This window comes from Uloborus diversus, chromosome 7, assembly GCF_026930045.1.
Source record: "Uloborus diversus isolate 005 chromosome 7, Udiv.v.3.1, whole genome shotgun sequence".
NCBI classification, from domain to species: Eukaryota; Metazoa; Arthropoda; class Arachnida; order Araneae; family Uloboridae; genus Uloborus; species Uloborus diversus.
The window spans coordinates 79,481,444-79,499,519 of record NC_072737.1 but is presented as its reverse complement, the minus strand read 5'-3'; the positions used below and the strand labels follow the sequence as shown (position 1 = coordinate 79,499,519).

The window sequence follows — 18,076 nt, the reverse complement described above, 5'->3', positions numbered from 1 at the left end:
CCACATGACAACGAGGGCAGAAACACAACATGGCTCATTGAAAAATACAGAAAAGAGGGCAGAGCTCATCTGGGGTTATTAATTTAGCAAGAGGGAAAGAATGCAGCCCCCTCCTAAAAGCTCCTGGGAAGAAACTCTACACCTTATCAGCAACAATTGTTTTTTCTCTTCTCTTTTATGAACCAAATATTATCAGACATCATTGTGAAAAGTGTCTGGGCTTTTTTTTTTGTAATCTAAAACTAATGTTGCTGTTTGTGACTATCTATCTATCTATCTGTGTCATCGCTACTCCTGGTGAATGACAGAAAACTGAGTATCGAACTAGGTATCATAGATTAGTAATTTTCCTAGCTACATGTGTAGCTAGATGTTATAATTATACAACATTAATTAGCAGAAAATTTAATTAAAAACATAAATTTTCGACTCTGGATCTTCCTTTCGGTATCCCTGTTAGCTGACATTCCCGTCAAGCCATTTGCATTTTCCTCATAGGGAAAGCAAAAAGGAACTCGCAGAAAGGAAGGTCATGCAGAAGGAGATGAATGTTTTTCGAATGGCGTATAATGAAGTGCATTTATCAGTGTGCAAAGAAAAATAATTCAAATGGCTTGCTTAAGTGAAGCACGTTTTTAATGAGAAGATTTTTTCTCCTTTTTTTTAAAGGAATGTAATTTACGTCCCAAAAATGTGAACTCAAATTTTTTCACTGGCTAAAGCTGTCTCAGGGGGGCAAGTACCGGGCAAAGCCCCGAAAGTAACCCTGAAGTTCTCCCAGAAAATGGGGTGCTGCACAAACCTGCTGCAGGTGGGTTGGGCGAGGTCGATGCTGAGCAGCAAGCTCTTCTAAAAGGTAGCGAAGCCCTTGAGGTACACCTTTGAAGGTGGTGTACATCAGCCTGCCTTGTCTGCTAGTAATTCTTTATTTTGTGCAATAATCCTTTGTAAATATTTACTTCATATTTAATACTCTTTTTACCATTAAATTGTTCTATTCATTTATATCTGAAGTAGTGTAGTGCAGTCATTCAGGATAACTTTGTGCCATAAGTTCTCTACTTCAGGGTTGCCACCCATCTGAAAAATATGGAAAACCTGGAATTGTCAGGGAAAATGAAAATCACCTAAAATGGTCAGGGAATTGTCAGGGAAAGTCACAAATTATGGAAATTTCTGGAAATGTCAGGGAATTCCTTCTCAATTTGTGCATCTGATGGGTGAAACTGTTGCGTAAAAATGTGGAAGTATAATAAATATCCCATTCCAGATAAGCAAATTTTCCTGATAGTTGAGAGGAAGAAAATTCAAGCTCATTTTTAAGTACTAAATGTAATAAGGCTCAAAAAAAAAAAAAATAAAATAAAATAAAAAAAAAAAAAAATAAATAAAGCTCTGATTTTATTAATTACATTTTATTTTGCTGCTTTTGAAAAAAAAAAATAATCGATCCATGCTTAGCTGGAAATTACTGGTATTTTCCGCTAAGTACCTGTGGTTTTACTCGTGTTTCAATAGCCTTCATTATACTTTTTTTCTTTCTTTTTCAGGAAATGAATGATCATAAGTTTAAAGTCTCAAAATTTTAGCTTTTATATGTTAAAACTCGTTCTTTAAGAAACATGCCAACATTGAAAGTGACTTTGCCGAAAATTACTTAGTATGTTTCAGATCTCCGTCCTTATGCATCCTTCAGACTTTTCCATTACTTCAATGGTTGGAAGTTATTTTAATTAATTCTAGAGTAAAATGATGATTTATTCATTTGTTTTTGCAAACTTTAACTGTATTGAGTTAATTAGCAATTACATATTTTTTGTAAAAATACTAAATTGTAAAAAAAAAAAGAGCATTCAAATTTTTAGTTCTTTATTTGCTTTTAAAGCTAAGGATTTTTAAAATCTTTTTTTAAATAAAAATCTAAGTCCATTTTGGAAGAATAGTGTTGTAATTTTCTCTATTCTTATGTATTAAAAATATAAATTTTAAATTGAATCATCATTGCAAAGAATATTTAGCAAATATTTTTATTTTTGAAACAGAATGAACTCTGATTTTTATGGATCCTAGCTTGCCAATGAAAGATGTTATGATTTTTTTCTTATTACAATGCTGATAATTTTTTCACATGTTAATGAGAATAGTGGTGATGTCGATGTTTTGGAAACATCTATCTTGTTAAAACATTGGTGTTTTAATTTTGAACATTTTTTTTAAACATAAATGTTTTTTAAAAAGATGTCACACCACTTTTTGAGAGTGTAGTACCAACAATGGCATGTTGGTCAAAAATTTGAAAGAAAAGTCTTGTAGCATTATGGACTGACAGAATGCTGTTATTCACGCTACAAGGAGGGAGAGAGACTTAAATCAAATGAGATTTCTTACAATATGCTCAGTTATGCTAGAATGGTCCCTAGCATATGTCTTGCAATAGGAAAAAGTTGCTAAGTAAAAAAAAGCATAAAAAAAAGTGCTAACAAAAAGTTTTAAGCAAGATGAAATGTCTGCATTGAAGGGGAAATAAACTTTTGCACAATAAAATTGCAGAGATTTAAAAATAAAAGTAGTAATTGGAAATATCTGGTCTTTCAAAGCATTTTTATTAAATGTTAAGTTTGTCTTAACCCAAATTTTGGTAACAATTATTGATGATGTTTTAAAGCATTATTTTGTTAATAAAGTAGGTTTATTTACAGTAAAAATTATATTGTATCGATATTAAATAACGTAAGTTAATTTTTATTATCTTGGAATTTTTCCTATAATCGACTGGAAAACCTGGAAATATCAGAGAATTTCATTCTTGAACTTCTGTGGCAACCCTGCTACTTTTTAACTGTCCTCAAATATTCAATTACATTAGTTTTATTGTATTTTTTGATATAGAATGGAAGAAACACTTCTAAACTACTGGATGGTTCACATAAAATACATACACCACCAGCTCAGTCATTCCATCCAAGGACTGGAGTTTCGTGCTTATTAGCACTCATCAGCTTGGATTAAAAATTTACTGATCGTGAGCTGGAGGTGGAAAACCTTTCAAAGGAGCCAAGATAGCCAAACAAACGTGTAGCAAATATAGAATTAGCACTGACCAGATGAGTGACCAAAATAATTGTTCGGTTCTACTTGAAGATGAATTACTGAAAATACTGTGTGGTAATCCAAAATGTAGAAGTAATAACAATTAAACCATTTGGAATGAATTTTTAACCTGGTGCAAAGTTAGCCTGACACTCTGGGTAACTTTGAGCCACTTAATGTGGCTCAAAGTTACACAGAGGGAAATACGTTGGAAAATAAATTATTTAAATAAAAGTATTGCAATTGCAGAACTTTAAATCAGAAATATATGTTTTGCAAATACTTTAAGACTTTCATTTTGTGTTTGGTAACATAACAAGCTGTATATAAATTACTATATTGCATAGAATATGACATGCGAAGAAGAAAAACCTCAATATTTGAAAGGAAAAAAACATTTTAATATTGTGTAGGAAATAAAAATGCTCAGGAAAACAATTTTCAATTTTTAAACTAAAAGATATGCATCTTTTTACGGAATTATATTGGTAAAGTATATTCAATAATGAAATTATTAGCCTCAAAGTGCCATGCTAATTTTATGAAAAATATTTATTGCTTGCATTACTATGGCCATTGTAGAATTACTCATTATGTTTTTAATTAGTAATTTCTTTAACTTGAATTTCAGGCTAATAATACTCTGAAAATTTCATTTGAATCTCCAGTCCTTTACGCTTCCAAAAAGAATTCAAAACAAGTTCTAAACTATGTTATTCCTCCTACTTGTCCTCCTCCTGTTCAAAAGGGTGAATGCCATGTTAACTACATTCGGAAAATGCAGAGCTCTTTTAGCTGGGATTGGGGTCCATCCTTTCCAACTCAAGGAATATGGTATGTTTAAAGATTATATTGAAAGCAAAAATTTCATTTTTGCGAAGATATTCAGTTTCAGGTAAATCTTTTCAAATTTATGACTTATTATTATTATTATTTTTCTTTTTTCTTGTTAGGAAATCAGTTGAAGTAATTGGCTACAATTCATTACTAATAACAGATATTACGGTGGTGACTACCCAATCCAGTGAGTCATTCAGTCTTTGTGCAATACAGTAGAGTCTCGAAAATCTGATGTAATTGGGGCTCGCACCACCTCGAATTACTGAAAATTCGGATTATCCAAAAAATTCTTTGAACTACATAAAGACATGCACTGTTTACTTCTTACGCGATGAAAAGGAAATATTGTCTCCTCAAAAAACTTATCACTCAAATTTCAAGATAAATTTATGTTTTAATTGATTCTAAACGAGTTTTGATTGTTTTTTTCCTTGATGTCTGCACGTTCTTGTGTGTAAATTTGCAGGCATCCAAAAAATGCCCTTTGATCGTCCTCGAATAAATTTTGATGAGTTTTGTTGTGCCATTTACTATGTCTATGTGTGAGCGTGCATATATATATATGCCTCACATAATACAAAAACGTTAGTCATAAAAGGATAAAATTTCGTACATACAAATCGTACAGCATCAATTTTGCACTTCCCTTTTTGATTGCAATCGGATATTCTAAAAGAGATGTTTGTTATTCTTTGAGACAAAACAATGTTTTAATTTCAGGTTATTTTTTGTATCAACCAACTTCTTACTTTCTCCAACATCTCTTAATCCATCTCTAACAGTCGATGAATATTTCTTGGCGACTGTTATCGAAATAAACCTTTCAATATCTTGTTATTACCTTATTGTATATTGTTAGGAAAGTTCTACATAGCAAAATATTTCAATTTTCAGATTAAAAGTATTTTTTGTCCGCAAAAAGTATACCCTAAAATTATCAACCAAGCACCTCAAATTAAGCAAAACCTCGGACGTTTGAGACTCGGATTTTCAAGACTCTACTGTATTTGTTTTGATTTGTTTATGTTTACATTAATATTTGAAAGGTATATGCTAAAATACTTTGGACTTTTAGCATCTAAGCCCATTATTGATATCTTAAAAATTAAAATAAAAAAAAAAGATTTTTTTTTTATTTTGATAGAATAAATAATATTTTTCAGTTATAAAAGCGTTATAGAGAAGTGTATAACATAATAATTTAATTATTTTGTTACTTTTCATTGGCCTTTTAAGCATTTAATATACTGTTTTTTTCTTTCATTTTTTGCTACACTTTTCAACTTATACTTACTTTTTAAAACAGTTTAAATAATCCAGGTCAGCTTCACAACCTTTTCTAAAAAAAAAAGCCCTAACTCATCATCCTGTTCATGGGACTGTCTTAGAGTGACATCTTGGTTGTAGAAAGCAATTCCGCCCAGGATTACCATTAGGATTTTTTGCGAAACCCAAGATAAAGCACATAAAATTAACAAAATCTTGAAATTTATTCACTTTTTGTAATTGCTATTAGTTTAACTGGTAAATTATTATTCTTAAGAACCATACAGTAAAAAATTATGATCATAAATATTAGATTTCCTCTCGTAAATTATTTCTTTGGAACAATTTCTTTAAAAAATTGTATTAAAGTCATCTGTCATAAAAAAAGAAAAGTAAAAATGTTTTATTAATGTGTTTTGATACAATTATACCGTTTGTACAAGAAAATGACAATCTGGGCTCCAGAGGGTTGATTTGTCTCCCCTATGCAATCTTTTAATATAGGCTCAGCTTGTGCATGAAAGAAAACTCCATTCTAGATTTCTGAGTCAAAACATTATATTTTAGTGAATATTAAATATATTATTGTTGAGATATTTAATATAAATATATTGTTTTCATCAATAAGGCCAATATCCCAACATTTCAAACAAAATCCCTTTCACCCAAGATCTCTACTGAAAACATAAGATTGGGAAAGGGGGTGTTGGGTGGGGGAGAACTCTGACAGCCCTGGTTCCGCACCCTACTTTTGAAAACATCTCACTCTGAGCCAGTGCTATAATTAGGAAGAAATATTTGAGGGGAATTCACCTTGAGGTTTGGAGAACTCACCTAAAAAAAGGTTGTCTGAATCTATTTTACATTTTTATGTTTGACACCCAAGAGACCTCCCCCCCCCCCACTTACAAATCCAATTTACTTTACATTTCCATTATTTTTACAACAAAAATGCATATTTTTGATGGAGAGGTCTCCCCAACATCCCCTCTTCTCCGAGTACAGCATTGCTCTTACCGGGAAATGCGGAGCAAAATAACTTTTTTTGCTGAGCTGTGGAGTTTTGCAATTTTCGCAAAGCAGTTGCCAACCCTGTGATTACTGTAATTTTTACTGTTGAATTTTTCATTTAGTAATTTGGAAACAGTTGCTATTCTCATCAATAACAATATTTGATTTTACAAATTCTCTTCTTACAAAATCTTTTGCTAACCATTTTTTTCTCAATTAATCACTGCAACTACTTACCACTTTAAGTTTAATAGTTTTCTTTACTTCTGAAAGTAATTTGGAAACTGAGCGGTAGATAGTGCAATCATTTCATTGCGCAAAATGCAATGAAATGACTTTTAGTCACTGAAATTGATAGAATAAGCAAAAAAAAAAAAAACATGGAGTGAGAAAAACTTTCATTTTCCCCAACGCTTAATTTTTAATTAATTTTTTTAAATCTCTGATTTTGAAAATAAGGCTTGGTGTTTATGAGGTCATAAATTATGTACTTTGGCACATCTGTTCCGTTTTTCCACATTGTGATAATCATGAAGTGAATTAAACATTGCGCTCTACGCTTGCTATCAACCATATTGTTGCCAACACGTGAGTAAAGAAGTGTATTAAATGTTATGCTCTGTGAATGGCATCAGTGAATGGCCTTTCATCATTTGTGATATTATGGACAGAAAGGTAAACAATGAAAGCCCACTGATTAAAGTAATTTTTTTAACAATATTAAACTTAGTCAAATTATTTAAAAAATAGTCAGATCCTATGTTTTTAAGCATGCTCTTTCAGAAAAATTGCTTTTAAAATTTTGGGAACTACCCCATTGTAGGCTATCTTTGGCAGCGCAATTGCATGTGTATTCGAAAGCAGTTGTAGACGTTAGAGGAGACAAGGGTGCCCCCTCCCAAGTTCTTTTTTTTGTTACTAAATGTGGCGTATGTAGCTTGTTTAGAATTGATTTTCAAAATTCTATGTTTCAGATTATAAATCAGAGAAAAAAATGTTTGACAGCATCATCGTTACCATGTTTATGGATACAGCTACGTTCGAAGCGGTTAGTGGTATGCTGAAAATTGATGTGAATGGAACTGAACTTTTCAATTCTAAAATTGCAGTCAAGCCAGATTCAAATTCAAAATCTCAATTAAAATTTAATTTAAAATTACCAAAGGTATGTTTATATTATTTTGCATTTTGAAATAATTTATTAATAGAGAATGAGTCTGCTAATAATTTTATTTGTATTTATCCTAAGTTTGGATTTAAATAATAAGAATTACATGCAGGTAAAACTGATGTTGCTGCAACCCATGAATACGGTGCAACCATCTGGTGTTATTAGTGTGAATTTTATGAGCCAGTTGGTATTTACAAGGCAGTGGTGGAAGGTTATGAGCAGTCACCATGAGGTCTGCCGGTGTTTCTTGTTCATTTGAATTTAATAAGGTTTTAGATTTAAAAAGAAAGAACTTTTGCACATTTTAAAGAGAAAAGGGGAATTTTACTCATTAATCATCTTTTCCTCATTCTATCTGTTACTGGGTATCATCAGAATTGTCGGTGTCTGTTACTGGGGATCGGAACTTTTTTTGAAATTGAGCAAATAAAAATAGAATTAACTAATTCAGAGGATCCAAAAGCAGCCAAATGTTAGATGAGATGTAATTGCATGAGAGAAAAATAGTTTTAAAAATCTAAATACAGTTGACTCTCTGTTTAACGATTTTCAAGGGACCACAAAAAATCGTCCTTAAGTAGAAAGCGTTCTTAAATAGAATGCTTTTAACACTGTAGTGGACCATCTGGGACTGTGAAAAGCCGTTGTTAAATAGAGAAAGTCGTTAAACAGAGAGCCAACTGTACATTAAAAGGCTCAGAAAATTGAGTTAACCTGAGAGTGATGTCTTAAGCATGTCTGTGACTGGTGCCGTTACCCTACTGTAATTTTTAATGTAGAATTTTTCACTCAGTAATTTGGTAACAGGTGCTATTATCATCAATAAAAATATATGATTGAACAAGTTATCTTATTACATTTTTTTAAAACAATTTTGTCTCAATTAATTTGAAGTGAGTGTTTCTTCTTAAGAAAGAAAAATTCATTGTACATTATTTTAGAAGATTGGTAAAGCATGATGTTTTTATTTGAAGTAAAGATTTCAGCTTTAAAAACTGAAAAAAGTTTGAGAACCCTTGCTCTAGCGCACAACATACTGTTAAATGTCTGGAAGTGATTTAACTACGAAATAGTATACATAGTAGATGAAAATTTGATGCAAACTTTAAGATACCATCAACGTTGTTTCAAACCTGCTAAATATTACTTACTATTTAATTATTTTTTTTAAGGATTTTGATGTACAGCTTTGGTGGCCTAATGGAATGGGGAACCAGCCTCTTTACTTGTTAAAAGTAAATTTTTCTAATGATGAAGAACGATCATATAAGGCTGTTAAGTTTGGTTTCAGAACCATTGAGCTTGTTCAAGAACCAGTGGAAAATTCGTCTGGTAATTCTGATTGATTATTGTTTAATAATTAATGTAGTTATTTTTATCCGTTTTTTCTTGAACTGTTATTAAAAAAGTTAAATTTTATCTTACAGGATTAAGTTTTTATTTTCGTGTGAATGGCATTCCCTTCTTTGCAAAAGGATCAAACTGGATTCCTGCTGACAGTTTTCAAGAAAGGATTTCTTCTAACTATATTAAAAATCTTCTGCAATCTGCAAAGGATGCCAATATGAATATGCTACGGGTCTGGGGAGGTGGAATTTATGAAAGAGATATTTTCTATGAGCTGGCAGATGAAATGGGCCTGCTTATTTGGCAAGACTTAATGTTTGCCTGTGCTCTTTATCCAACAGATGAAGAATTTTTACAGTCTGTCTCAGAAGAAATATCACAAGTGGTAAGTGGTTGCAGTGATTTAACTAATGACTAGTAAACATATATCATTAAACATTTCGTCGCCTCAGAGCAACTTAGTGTTATTCCTGGGATTAGATACCTTACTGTTGCTCTGAGGTGGCGATTTGTCTTTAGTAAAAAAAATGTAACCAGCAGAATCAGATGGCTGGGGTAAAGTTTTCAAAGGTCAGATTTGGACCCAGTTAAAAAACTAACCTTTTCGAAGATTAAGGGTACTAGGAGAAGAGTGAGACAAGCTGCAAGGTGGTTGGACAGTGTAGAGAGAGATTTGAAGATCTAGGGAATAAATAGGTAGAGAGAAACTTAGCAGAAAGTTGTGCCTCCTGGAGGAAGCAGACAGAGAAAGCCTTGGCCTTGTGGCGCTGCTGAAGAAGAAGAAAAAAATCTAAACATGTCTGTCTCTCTGTATTTGTCTCTCATTGGACTAGGTTGTTCATCTGATTTTCATGAAAATTTGCATTTGATTAATTTGTTGCACGACGTACTATGAACTAATTAGATGATACTCCTAAAGCATTTTTTTCTGAATTTGGTTTTGTTGTTTTTTTATTCAAATTTTTGGCAAAATTTTCACAATAAATTCAGTCATTGACTAAAGAAAATATTTTAGCTTTAGTGGCATAGCCTTCTGCCAATTGAATTCTTTCTAGACCTAGGTTACATACCTGTGAGAAAGCTCTTACTCATTCAGTAAGTTACCGCCCTAAGCCAAGGCTAATGCAGAAATACGTGAAATACACCGCCAGCTCAGTCATTTCCAGCAAAGGACTGCAGTTTCGTGCTTATTAGCACTCATCAGCCCGGCGGCGGTGTATTTCACGTATCTCTTACTCATTGTTTGCTTTCCTATTGGTTCTGTATTGGTTTATGATTTTCTCATTAGTGTTCGGTTTTCCCAAATTTTTACTTAAAATCTGCTATTTTTACTTTTTAAGCTGCTTGCTTTCTGCGTTGTTGCTTTTGTGAAATGTCATTGAAAAAGGTGTGCCTTGTAATGCCGACACATGTAACTGCAATTTGCGCAACTAAATGTTGTTTCTCATTTCACTTTTCAGGCTCAAAGGTATTTATTTTCTAATCAGCTAGGCTTATGATACAGCATATCCCAATTAAGACGAGACTGGTGTGGCATTATTACTTTTTTTTCAAGCATTAATTATCACTTTCACTTTAAGCTAAGCATATTTGATGAAATTTTCAGGTTAAACTGTATTTCTTAAGTGTTAACGAACACTTTTTTTAAGGTGCGCCACCTGCAACATCATCCAAGTGTCTTATTATGGGCTGGAAATAATGAAAATGAACAGAGTATTTCAGGTCGATGGTGGTATGTATTTTTTTTTTTTTTTAATTTTAATGTATAAAGTTGCTTATGTTGCTTTTTTTACCCATAATGATTGCTCTTGCTTTTTATTGTTTCAAAATTGACTAAAGAAACAATTTTGTTGGATTTTTTTCAGTTGTGAGCTCAGCATGAATAAAAACAATACTATGTTAAAATAACTTACATTTTGATATTTCCTAAATTTCATCATTTTCATTCTGAAATAAATTTTAAACAAAAATAAGGAGAACTGTTTATTTTCAGCTTAAATTATTTTTGTTTCTTTACACATTTGTTTACAGAATGCTTTTTATTAAGGCCTGCTGTTTCCCGGTATCTGAAACAGTACAAAACTGATTATGTAAAGCTGTACATTGATACCATTATGCCGATTGTGTTGAAAGAAGATCCCTCACGTGTTTTTCTGCCATCAAGTCCATCTAATGGACCCAAAACTACCAAGGAAGGATGGATTTCTGATGACCCGCAAGATCTGCATTTTGGAGATGGTAATTCTCTCTTGTGCTTAGTAATTTTTGTAGTGTTTTAAACTTAATAAGTGATACAAAGCAAGTGATACCAATGAGCTGCAACATTATACGCCATAAAAAAATGACATTTCTATTTCCTTATGGTGATTAGAGTGCCGTATTTTGAAAGTGTTTCCCCCTCCCCCCCAGCACCAAAAGCTGTAAAAAGTAGCTAAGAATAAGGTCAAAAATTGAAATTCTCCTGTTTGCTAATTGTTTATTAGTATCTTATCTAATATCTTCTTTACTGATGTTAGTAAAATTTAAGTAATGCATGCAATAGATATTAGTTAATAAAAGAAAAATAAGAAAACAGAAGTATATCCTCTGTTCTGCATTTAGATTACTTTTAAGGAATTACTGAGCAATAAACATAGTAACTTCTTAAGACTACATTACTAGAAGATTAGTTTTTGCATTTCTTAAAAGAGCAAGTTAGGATGTTAGACTCTTTTTGCTTGCACCTCAATGAATTTTTGTCAAGATATCATTTTTTTTTTAACACATAGAGAGCTGTTTGTCTATTGTGACTGTGCTGGGTTCAATTTCAATATGGTTATGGGCATTAAACCAGAGCAAAGCTATATCTCCAGTAGGTTTTTCTCACATATTAACAGATAAAGTTTTTTTATAGTATTATCAGTGGCGCACACAAGGGAGGGATCCAGGGATCCATACCCGTCCCTTGAGCTCCTGGGAAAAAATATTTTGATTGATAATGGTTCTACGTATTTTATACATACAAATATAATTATAAGCAAAGGTAACAATAATTTAGCACTAATAAGTGAAAAATAAAATCCTCACATTACCAGATTTTTTTGAAAATTGTGCCACACACTGAGAAAGTTGTAAATGAAATCGAAACAAAAACTAGAAAACTGGATTTTATTCACTGATATTTTGTAAGCTTTTAGAAGCAGACTGGTGGGTATAAATGAATGCACTGTAATAATCATGTTTTTAGTTTTGTATATGTAGATTAAAATGAGTTTTTTTTCTTAATTACAGTAAAATCTCTCTAATGCGGACACTAATGGGACAATTTTTTTTTTCCGCAATATGGAGGTGTCTGCAGGATAGAGGTTTAATAATGTTATTTGCATTGGAACTGAGGAATTGAAAATTGTCCGCATAAGAGGGGTGTCCCTTAGGAGGGGTTTTACAGTATTATGTAAATTATTTATTCAATTACTCTTTTTTTACTATTTTTTGTTCTCACCAATCAATAAAATGAAGTGAATATGTTTGACGGCGTGTTGGGGTGTGATGTGAAAATGGGACCTTTGATCCTGGACCCTCCCATTCCAAAATTCCTTTGTGCGCCACTGAGAATTACTAATGTCTTCAGCTCCAGAGCTGTATGGACCAGTGCCAAATATTGCTTTATTGTTTGGTATTTAGTTTAAGTACAGTAGAGTCTCGAAAATCCGAGTCTCGAAAGTTTGAGGTTCTGCTTAATCCAAGGTGCTTCAGTTATAGTTCAAGTTAATTTTTTCAGTAAATAAAAAACTGATTCTCATTAAGATTTGAAAACATTTTTTTTTGTTACAGTAAAACTTTTTAATTACATTCAGTGAAAAAATAAAAATACATAATTAAAGTTGGTACATTGAATGAAATTGGTTTCAACATCAACAACACTAGCCCTAAGTAGTACGAAATATTCATCATCTACAAGATACGGATCAAGAAATGCTTGGAGATAATAACTTGATACGTAAAATTGACATTAACTTGCCATAAAAAATGTGTTAACATGCTGTTAGGAAGATTTGATTGCAATAAAAAAAATAGTTCACAACTTGATGCCAGATGAGTTGCATATACAAATATTAAACCATATATAACTAGCCGTTTTTGTGCTTACCAAGATACATAAGAAGGCACGCACATATATACAGACGTCATGGAAAGCTGGTCAAAATAGATTCGGGCACAGTCAAAATACATGTTTTAATTACGTACAAATTTTCACACATAAATACGTACGACATCGTGAAAATCTAAAGTCAAAATTTGTTTAGACTTTTATTAAAATGGAAATTTATATTGAAATCTGAGTGATAAATTTTTTCTGAAGACCATCCTCCTTTTTCTAAACACAAAGAAGTAATTCTTCTCCTTATGTTGTTCAAATAGTGTAAATTTTTAATCTGGGAGAATTTTCCGTATAATCCAAGTTTTCAATAATCCAAGGTGACGTGAGCCCTGATTACCTCGCATTTTTGGGACTCTACTGTATTACTAAACTTAGTTTAGTATTACTTAACTAAGATTGCATAACTTTAGTTAAAGTTACATAAACTTGAACTAAACTGTGTTTAGTTTATGAATTAAACTTTAATCAAGCACTTAAAGTTTTTAGCTTTTATATAGTAATTTCATTATTATTAACTTTCAGTACACTTTTATACCTACTCTGGTAACGAATGGGATCCTTCTACTTTTCCAAGAGCTAGATTTGTTTCTGAATATGGTTTTCAGTCATACCCTTCGTTTGAATCACTAGCTAATGTTTCCAAGCCTGAAGATTGGGTTTATCCTTTTAATGATTTCATGCAACATCGACAACATCATATGTTTGGTAATTTATTTTGTTATATATGTTTGGTAATTTATTTCCCCAACATTTTTCTCTTCAAAATTATTCTGTTTATTTTTTTAATTTGTTCATTATGCAAGTACTTTTTTTTTAAAAATTTTCATTAAGTTAAAATTTCAATCAATGTTTTATTCATATGAATAAGTTATGGCTTTATTTTGGTTTTAGTACAGTACTTAATGTGTGTAATTATATTTGCAATTTTAATTATGTTTGACTTTTTAACAATTTTACTTGGAAAAATTTGAAATATCAACAGAATTAGAAATTTTCCAGTCACGGTAAGACAGGGGCAAATAAATTCGCTTTTCATTCAAGAGAAGCGCACTCGAGCCCTTAATGTCACAGAAGACAGTTAGAATGCACTTCTAAGATTCGATATTTGAAAAATTACCTAGGATGTGCCCTCAAATCTCTCTTTCCTCTAACATCATCAAAGATGATCTAAAACTGCATTCTTAATACTACAATTTCCTCGTAGTTTCCGAAAATTTCAGTCTTCGACCAAATTTCACTTGAGTCCACTATCATCCCTGTTTTAAAATACAAACTTCTAGCTTACACAGTACAGTAAACTCCTGATTAACTGCGGAATAGGGTGGCACGGTATCCATGGGTAATCCGAATAATAGCTAAAATCATTGCTACATTGCATCTACTAACATTGAACATAAAAATATGCATATGTAAAAGCTGAAAAAGAACAATAACAGAATCATAAGTTTAAAAAGCATTTAATAAACGGTAAAAAAAATTGTGAAAAGACCCACAATAATCTGACTGCCGATAATCAGGAGTTTACTGTACTTAATCTCATTTCCATTTTTAACAGTACATTACTATACTGTTAAAAATGGAAATGAGATTAAGCAAAATAAAAGGGCCATTTTCTGTACCAGAGTTTAAGACAAAAATTTGGTAGTTACAACCCTTAAGTTAGGATGAGTTGGGTAATTACGTACTTACCTGTAAGTCCAGTGTAAGCGCAATTAACTTTAAGTGTTTCTTCACTTATTTACTTATATATTTTTAAAATTAAACTACAAAAAGAAAAGCTTAATGATGTTTGAGTTTTTAATGTTTGAAATAATTTAACCATTAAAAATGACTGTTGTAGAAAACTTCCACTAGTCTCCTTTTCCACTGGTCTCTTATTGTTACTTAATCAAGGTTAGTATAGGACGGTGATTAAAATGTATGAAACAAATTTAATTTTGACATTAATCTAAAAGAATGATTCATGTTTTAGCTGTCGCTATGTTTGGGTTTTATTTTCAAATCTGCTTCAAGCTTTTACAGAATATACAATAAATAGTTTGCTTGTCAGGGAAATAATTTTTTTTTCTAAGAGAAGCACAAAATTTATCTATACTATTTATTTATAGGGAATGCTCAGATTGCTAGAATGATTGAAGAACATTTTATTTTACCTTCTAAAAGTTGTGGTGTAAATGGTTTCAAAGATGTTTTGTACTTATCTCAAGTAAGACTATTTCATATTTATCTTTTAATTGTAAATGTAAATTATCTTACAACATTAAAAAATGTACACTTATGGTGATGAGGACACCACAACCATTTAAATGTATATAACTTTTTTCCCCATCATGCCTCAATCTCGATCAAACTCGGAACTTAAATGATTGTACTGAAAATCATAGGATTCTTGAAGTTGGTTTGCCCTAGAAAAGTTACGTGGTGATTACACTGAATATGTTTTCAATTCAAGTCATCAAAAAAGGAAATATTGATTTGAAGTTATTTAAAAAGGAACGATTCAAATGCAAATTGAGTCTGCTTTGGGCCCCTTCGCAAAATTCCGAATTTCAAAAAAATTGGGCAGTAGAAACACCTTGAGAACAAACATTTTAAATAATAGCTCCATTAATTAAAGTTGTAGAAAAATGAAACCTTTCTAAACATTAGCCACAGAAATTACAATTCTATCTATACCTGGTGTGATCATCAATTCTCTGGCATTCATAAGAAGTTAGAGTGACTGAGATGGATAGATACAAAGATATACTCGGTTTTCAATACATAAAATAGAATCAAGAAATTATGAAAAAAATAAATACTTCATGCATCATTCATGGTCCAAAAACCCAGCTATTATAATTTAACAGTACAGATTATCCTGTATGATAATAATTTTTTGTTTTCTTGTCCAGATTGTTCAAAGTGTTGCCATAAAGACTGAGACTGAAAAATATCGGAGAAGCCAGAGTGAGATCATTGATGGTGTTGGCAAAACAATGGGGGCTTTATATTGGCAGTTGAATGACATATGGCAAGGGCCTTCATGGTCTTCCATAGGTAAGTCCATGATCCATTTAGAAGGGGGAAAGTTATCTTGAAATATTTCAGCAAAATTTGTGTTGCCATAAAGACTGAGACTGAAAAATATTGGAGAAGCCACAGTGAGATCATTGATTGTGTTGGCAAAACAATGGGGGCTCTATATTGGCAGTTGAATGACATATGGCAAGGGCCTTCATGGTCTTCCATAGGTAAGTCCATAATCCATTTAGAAGGGGGAAAGCTATCTTGAAATATTTCAGCAAAATTTGTCTTAGATCGTTTTTTAAACTTTGATTTGGAATAAAATTAAATATGATCAAAAGTCCAGAGCAAAATAGAAAACAAGGAAGCAATGCGAATGTTTTGTTTCAATCCTGTTTTGTTCGATAAAAAATAAAAACTGAAAATCTTTATCTTGGAAAGAAGTTTCTTGTAACACCAAAAATGAAGCTGGAATATTTTTGAATGCATTGTTTTGAATTTATTGTTTGTTGCAGGGTCCTAATTAATGGGGGGGAGGGTTTACGGTTCGCTTTCCCCCTCCTGCAAAAATTTTCAAAACAATTCCAAAAAATGCTTTTTATTATACTTTTTTCGCTGGAAAAATGATTTTTCTGTTTTATTTATTTTTGTTTCTTTTTCCATTTTCACTTGAAAAAATGAAGTTATGATTATTGGAGGATTCTACAAACTTGGTGCTTTATCTGCAGCATTTATTTTACTGTAATTATTGCGAATATCCTCGCTTAAAAGTGTTCTCTTTGTGTATCCATAAAGATAGGAATTAAATCTAATGTGAGATAAATAAATACCTTTGTGCTGAACAGTAAAGTAAGAAAAACAACGTTAAAAAAAGCACAAATTTGCCAATTACAGCAGACACGTGTTTCGGCGTTACAGGGAACGCCTTTTTCAATGCAAAAAGTAATGAACTTATGGATGAAAAGGCGGATGTCTTTTCATCCATAAGCTCATTACTTTTTGCATTGAAAAAGGCATTCCCTGTAATGCCAAAACACATGTCTGCTGTAATTGGCAAATTTGTGCTTTTTTTAACGTTGTTTTTCTTACTTTAAATCTAATGTGTTAGCATTTTCAAAACTATTTCAGAAAAGTATTAATGGAAATGAAAAACACTAAATTGTAATTCATCAAAAGCTCAGTTAAAGGCCTGCGCTGATCACCTCCCTTTTTGGCCGGCCCTAAGTGCACGCATCTATTTCTTTAAGTTGTTAAAAATACATTGAATATTTAGCAGGAGTGAAGTTATGTAGTGTGCACCTCAGATTTTTTTCCTTTTTTTAATACATGCGTCAATTTTTGTATTTGCTCATGTTAATGCCTTTAAAGCAGCACCATTTCATTTGAATAAATAAGCTATTGATGAAATCAGTAGAATATACAAATGAAGTCACATTGTGTTGGTAATTTAGATATCATGAGGAATGTTCTTGGTAAAACCCTCTGCAAAACAAAGGTCTGTTTACGGCCCTGGTTTGTTGTATTTATTGTATCTTTGGTATGCTGTGATTTATAACAATGCTCGATCATCTATGTGTACAAAACATCTGCTGCAGGAATTATGCTGGCAGGTGTTGGGTTTTTAAAACTAATCATTTCCTTGGTGATTTCCATCTGTGCCTGAAAAAGTATCTACCTGATTAGCAAATGACCTTTTCTAATAACCTTGATGTGTTAACTTCTTAAGTTCACAAAAATTGATCCTATGATATCACAAGTAATTCATTGTTTTTCGTTTAAATTATTATTTATCTCTTTATATTAAAAAAAAAGTAAGGTCAAAGAAAATTTTGAAAGGAAGTATGTGGCGGGCCTGCATCCAAGAGACCCTATAGCACCTACAGCCTTGAAGTTTTGTACAAAATTACTCCAAACCCTGGTGATTTGCTCCTTGGGTTTTGTTTTCTAAAATTCGAATTAGTTTTTTTGTAATTAATTTTTTAAGCTTGAATTTCGGGTGAATTGCTTATTATTGCCCATTAAATGGGTGAAAAATTACTTGCATATATTAATATTATATATAGTTAGAAAGGGTACAATTTTCCGCGTACTACATATTTTGTTTCAATGCTCTAACTTAAATACGGCGGGAGTTATTTGCATTTTTAGCTTGAACTTTTAAAAACTTATCTAAAATTTAGGCACTACTTTCTTCATTAAATCTA

At 31.7% G+C, this 18,076-nt stretch overlaps 1 protein-coding gene across 1 annotated transcript in view; it reads left to right on the top strand.

Annotated features, from left to right (window-relative positions):
- Positions 1-18,076, top strand: part of LOC129225529 (beta-mannosidase-like) — a 38,277-nt gene that overhangs the window by 15,266 nt on the left and 4,935 nt on the right. The window contains exons 4-13 of the mRNA XM_054859961.1: positions 3,722-3,924; positions 4,044-4,114; positions 7,182-7,372; positions 8,551-8,710; positions 8,806-9,110; positions 10,375-10,457; positions 10,773-10,963; positions 13,389-13,571; positions 14,975-15,072; positions 15,761-15,905. Of these exons, the coding sequence (XP_054715936.1) occupies positions 3,722-3,924; positions 4,044-4,114; positions 7,182-7,372; positions 8,551-8,710; positions 8,806-9,110; positions 10,375-10,457; positions 10,773-10,963; positions 13,389-13,571; positions 14,975-15,072; positions 15,761-15,905 (1,630 nt within the window). The remainder of the gene's footprint in view (positions 1-3,721; positions 3,925-4,043; positions 4,115-7,181; positions 7,373-8,550; positions 8,711-8,805; positions 9,111-10,374; positions 10,458-10,772; positions 10,964-13,388; positions 13,572-14,974; positions 15,073-15,760; positions 15,906-18,076) is intronic.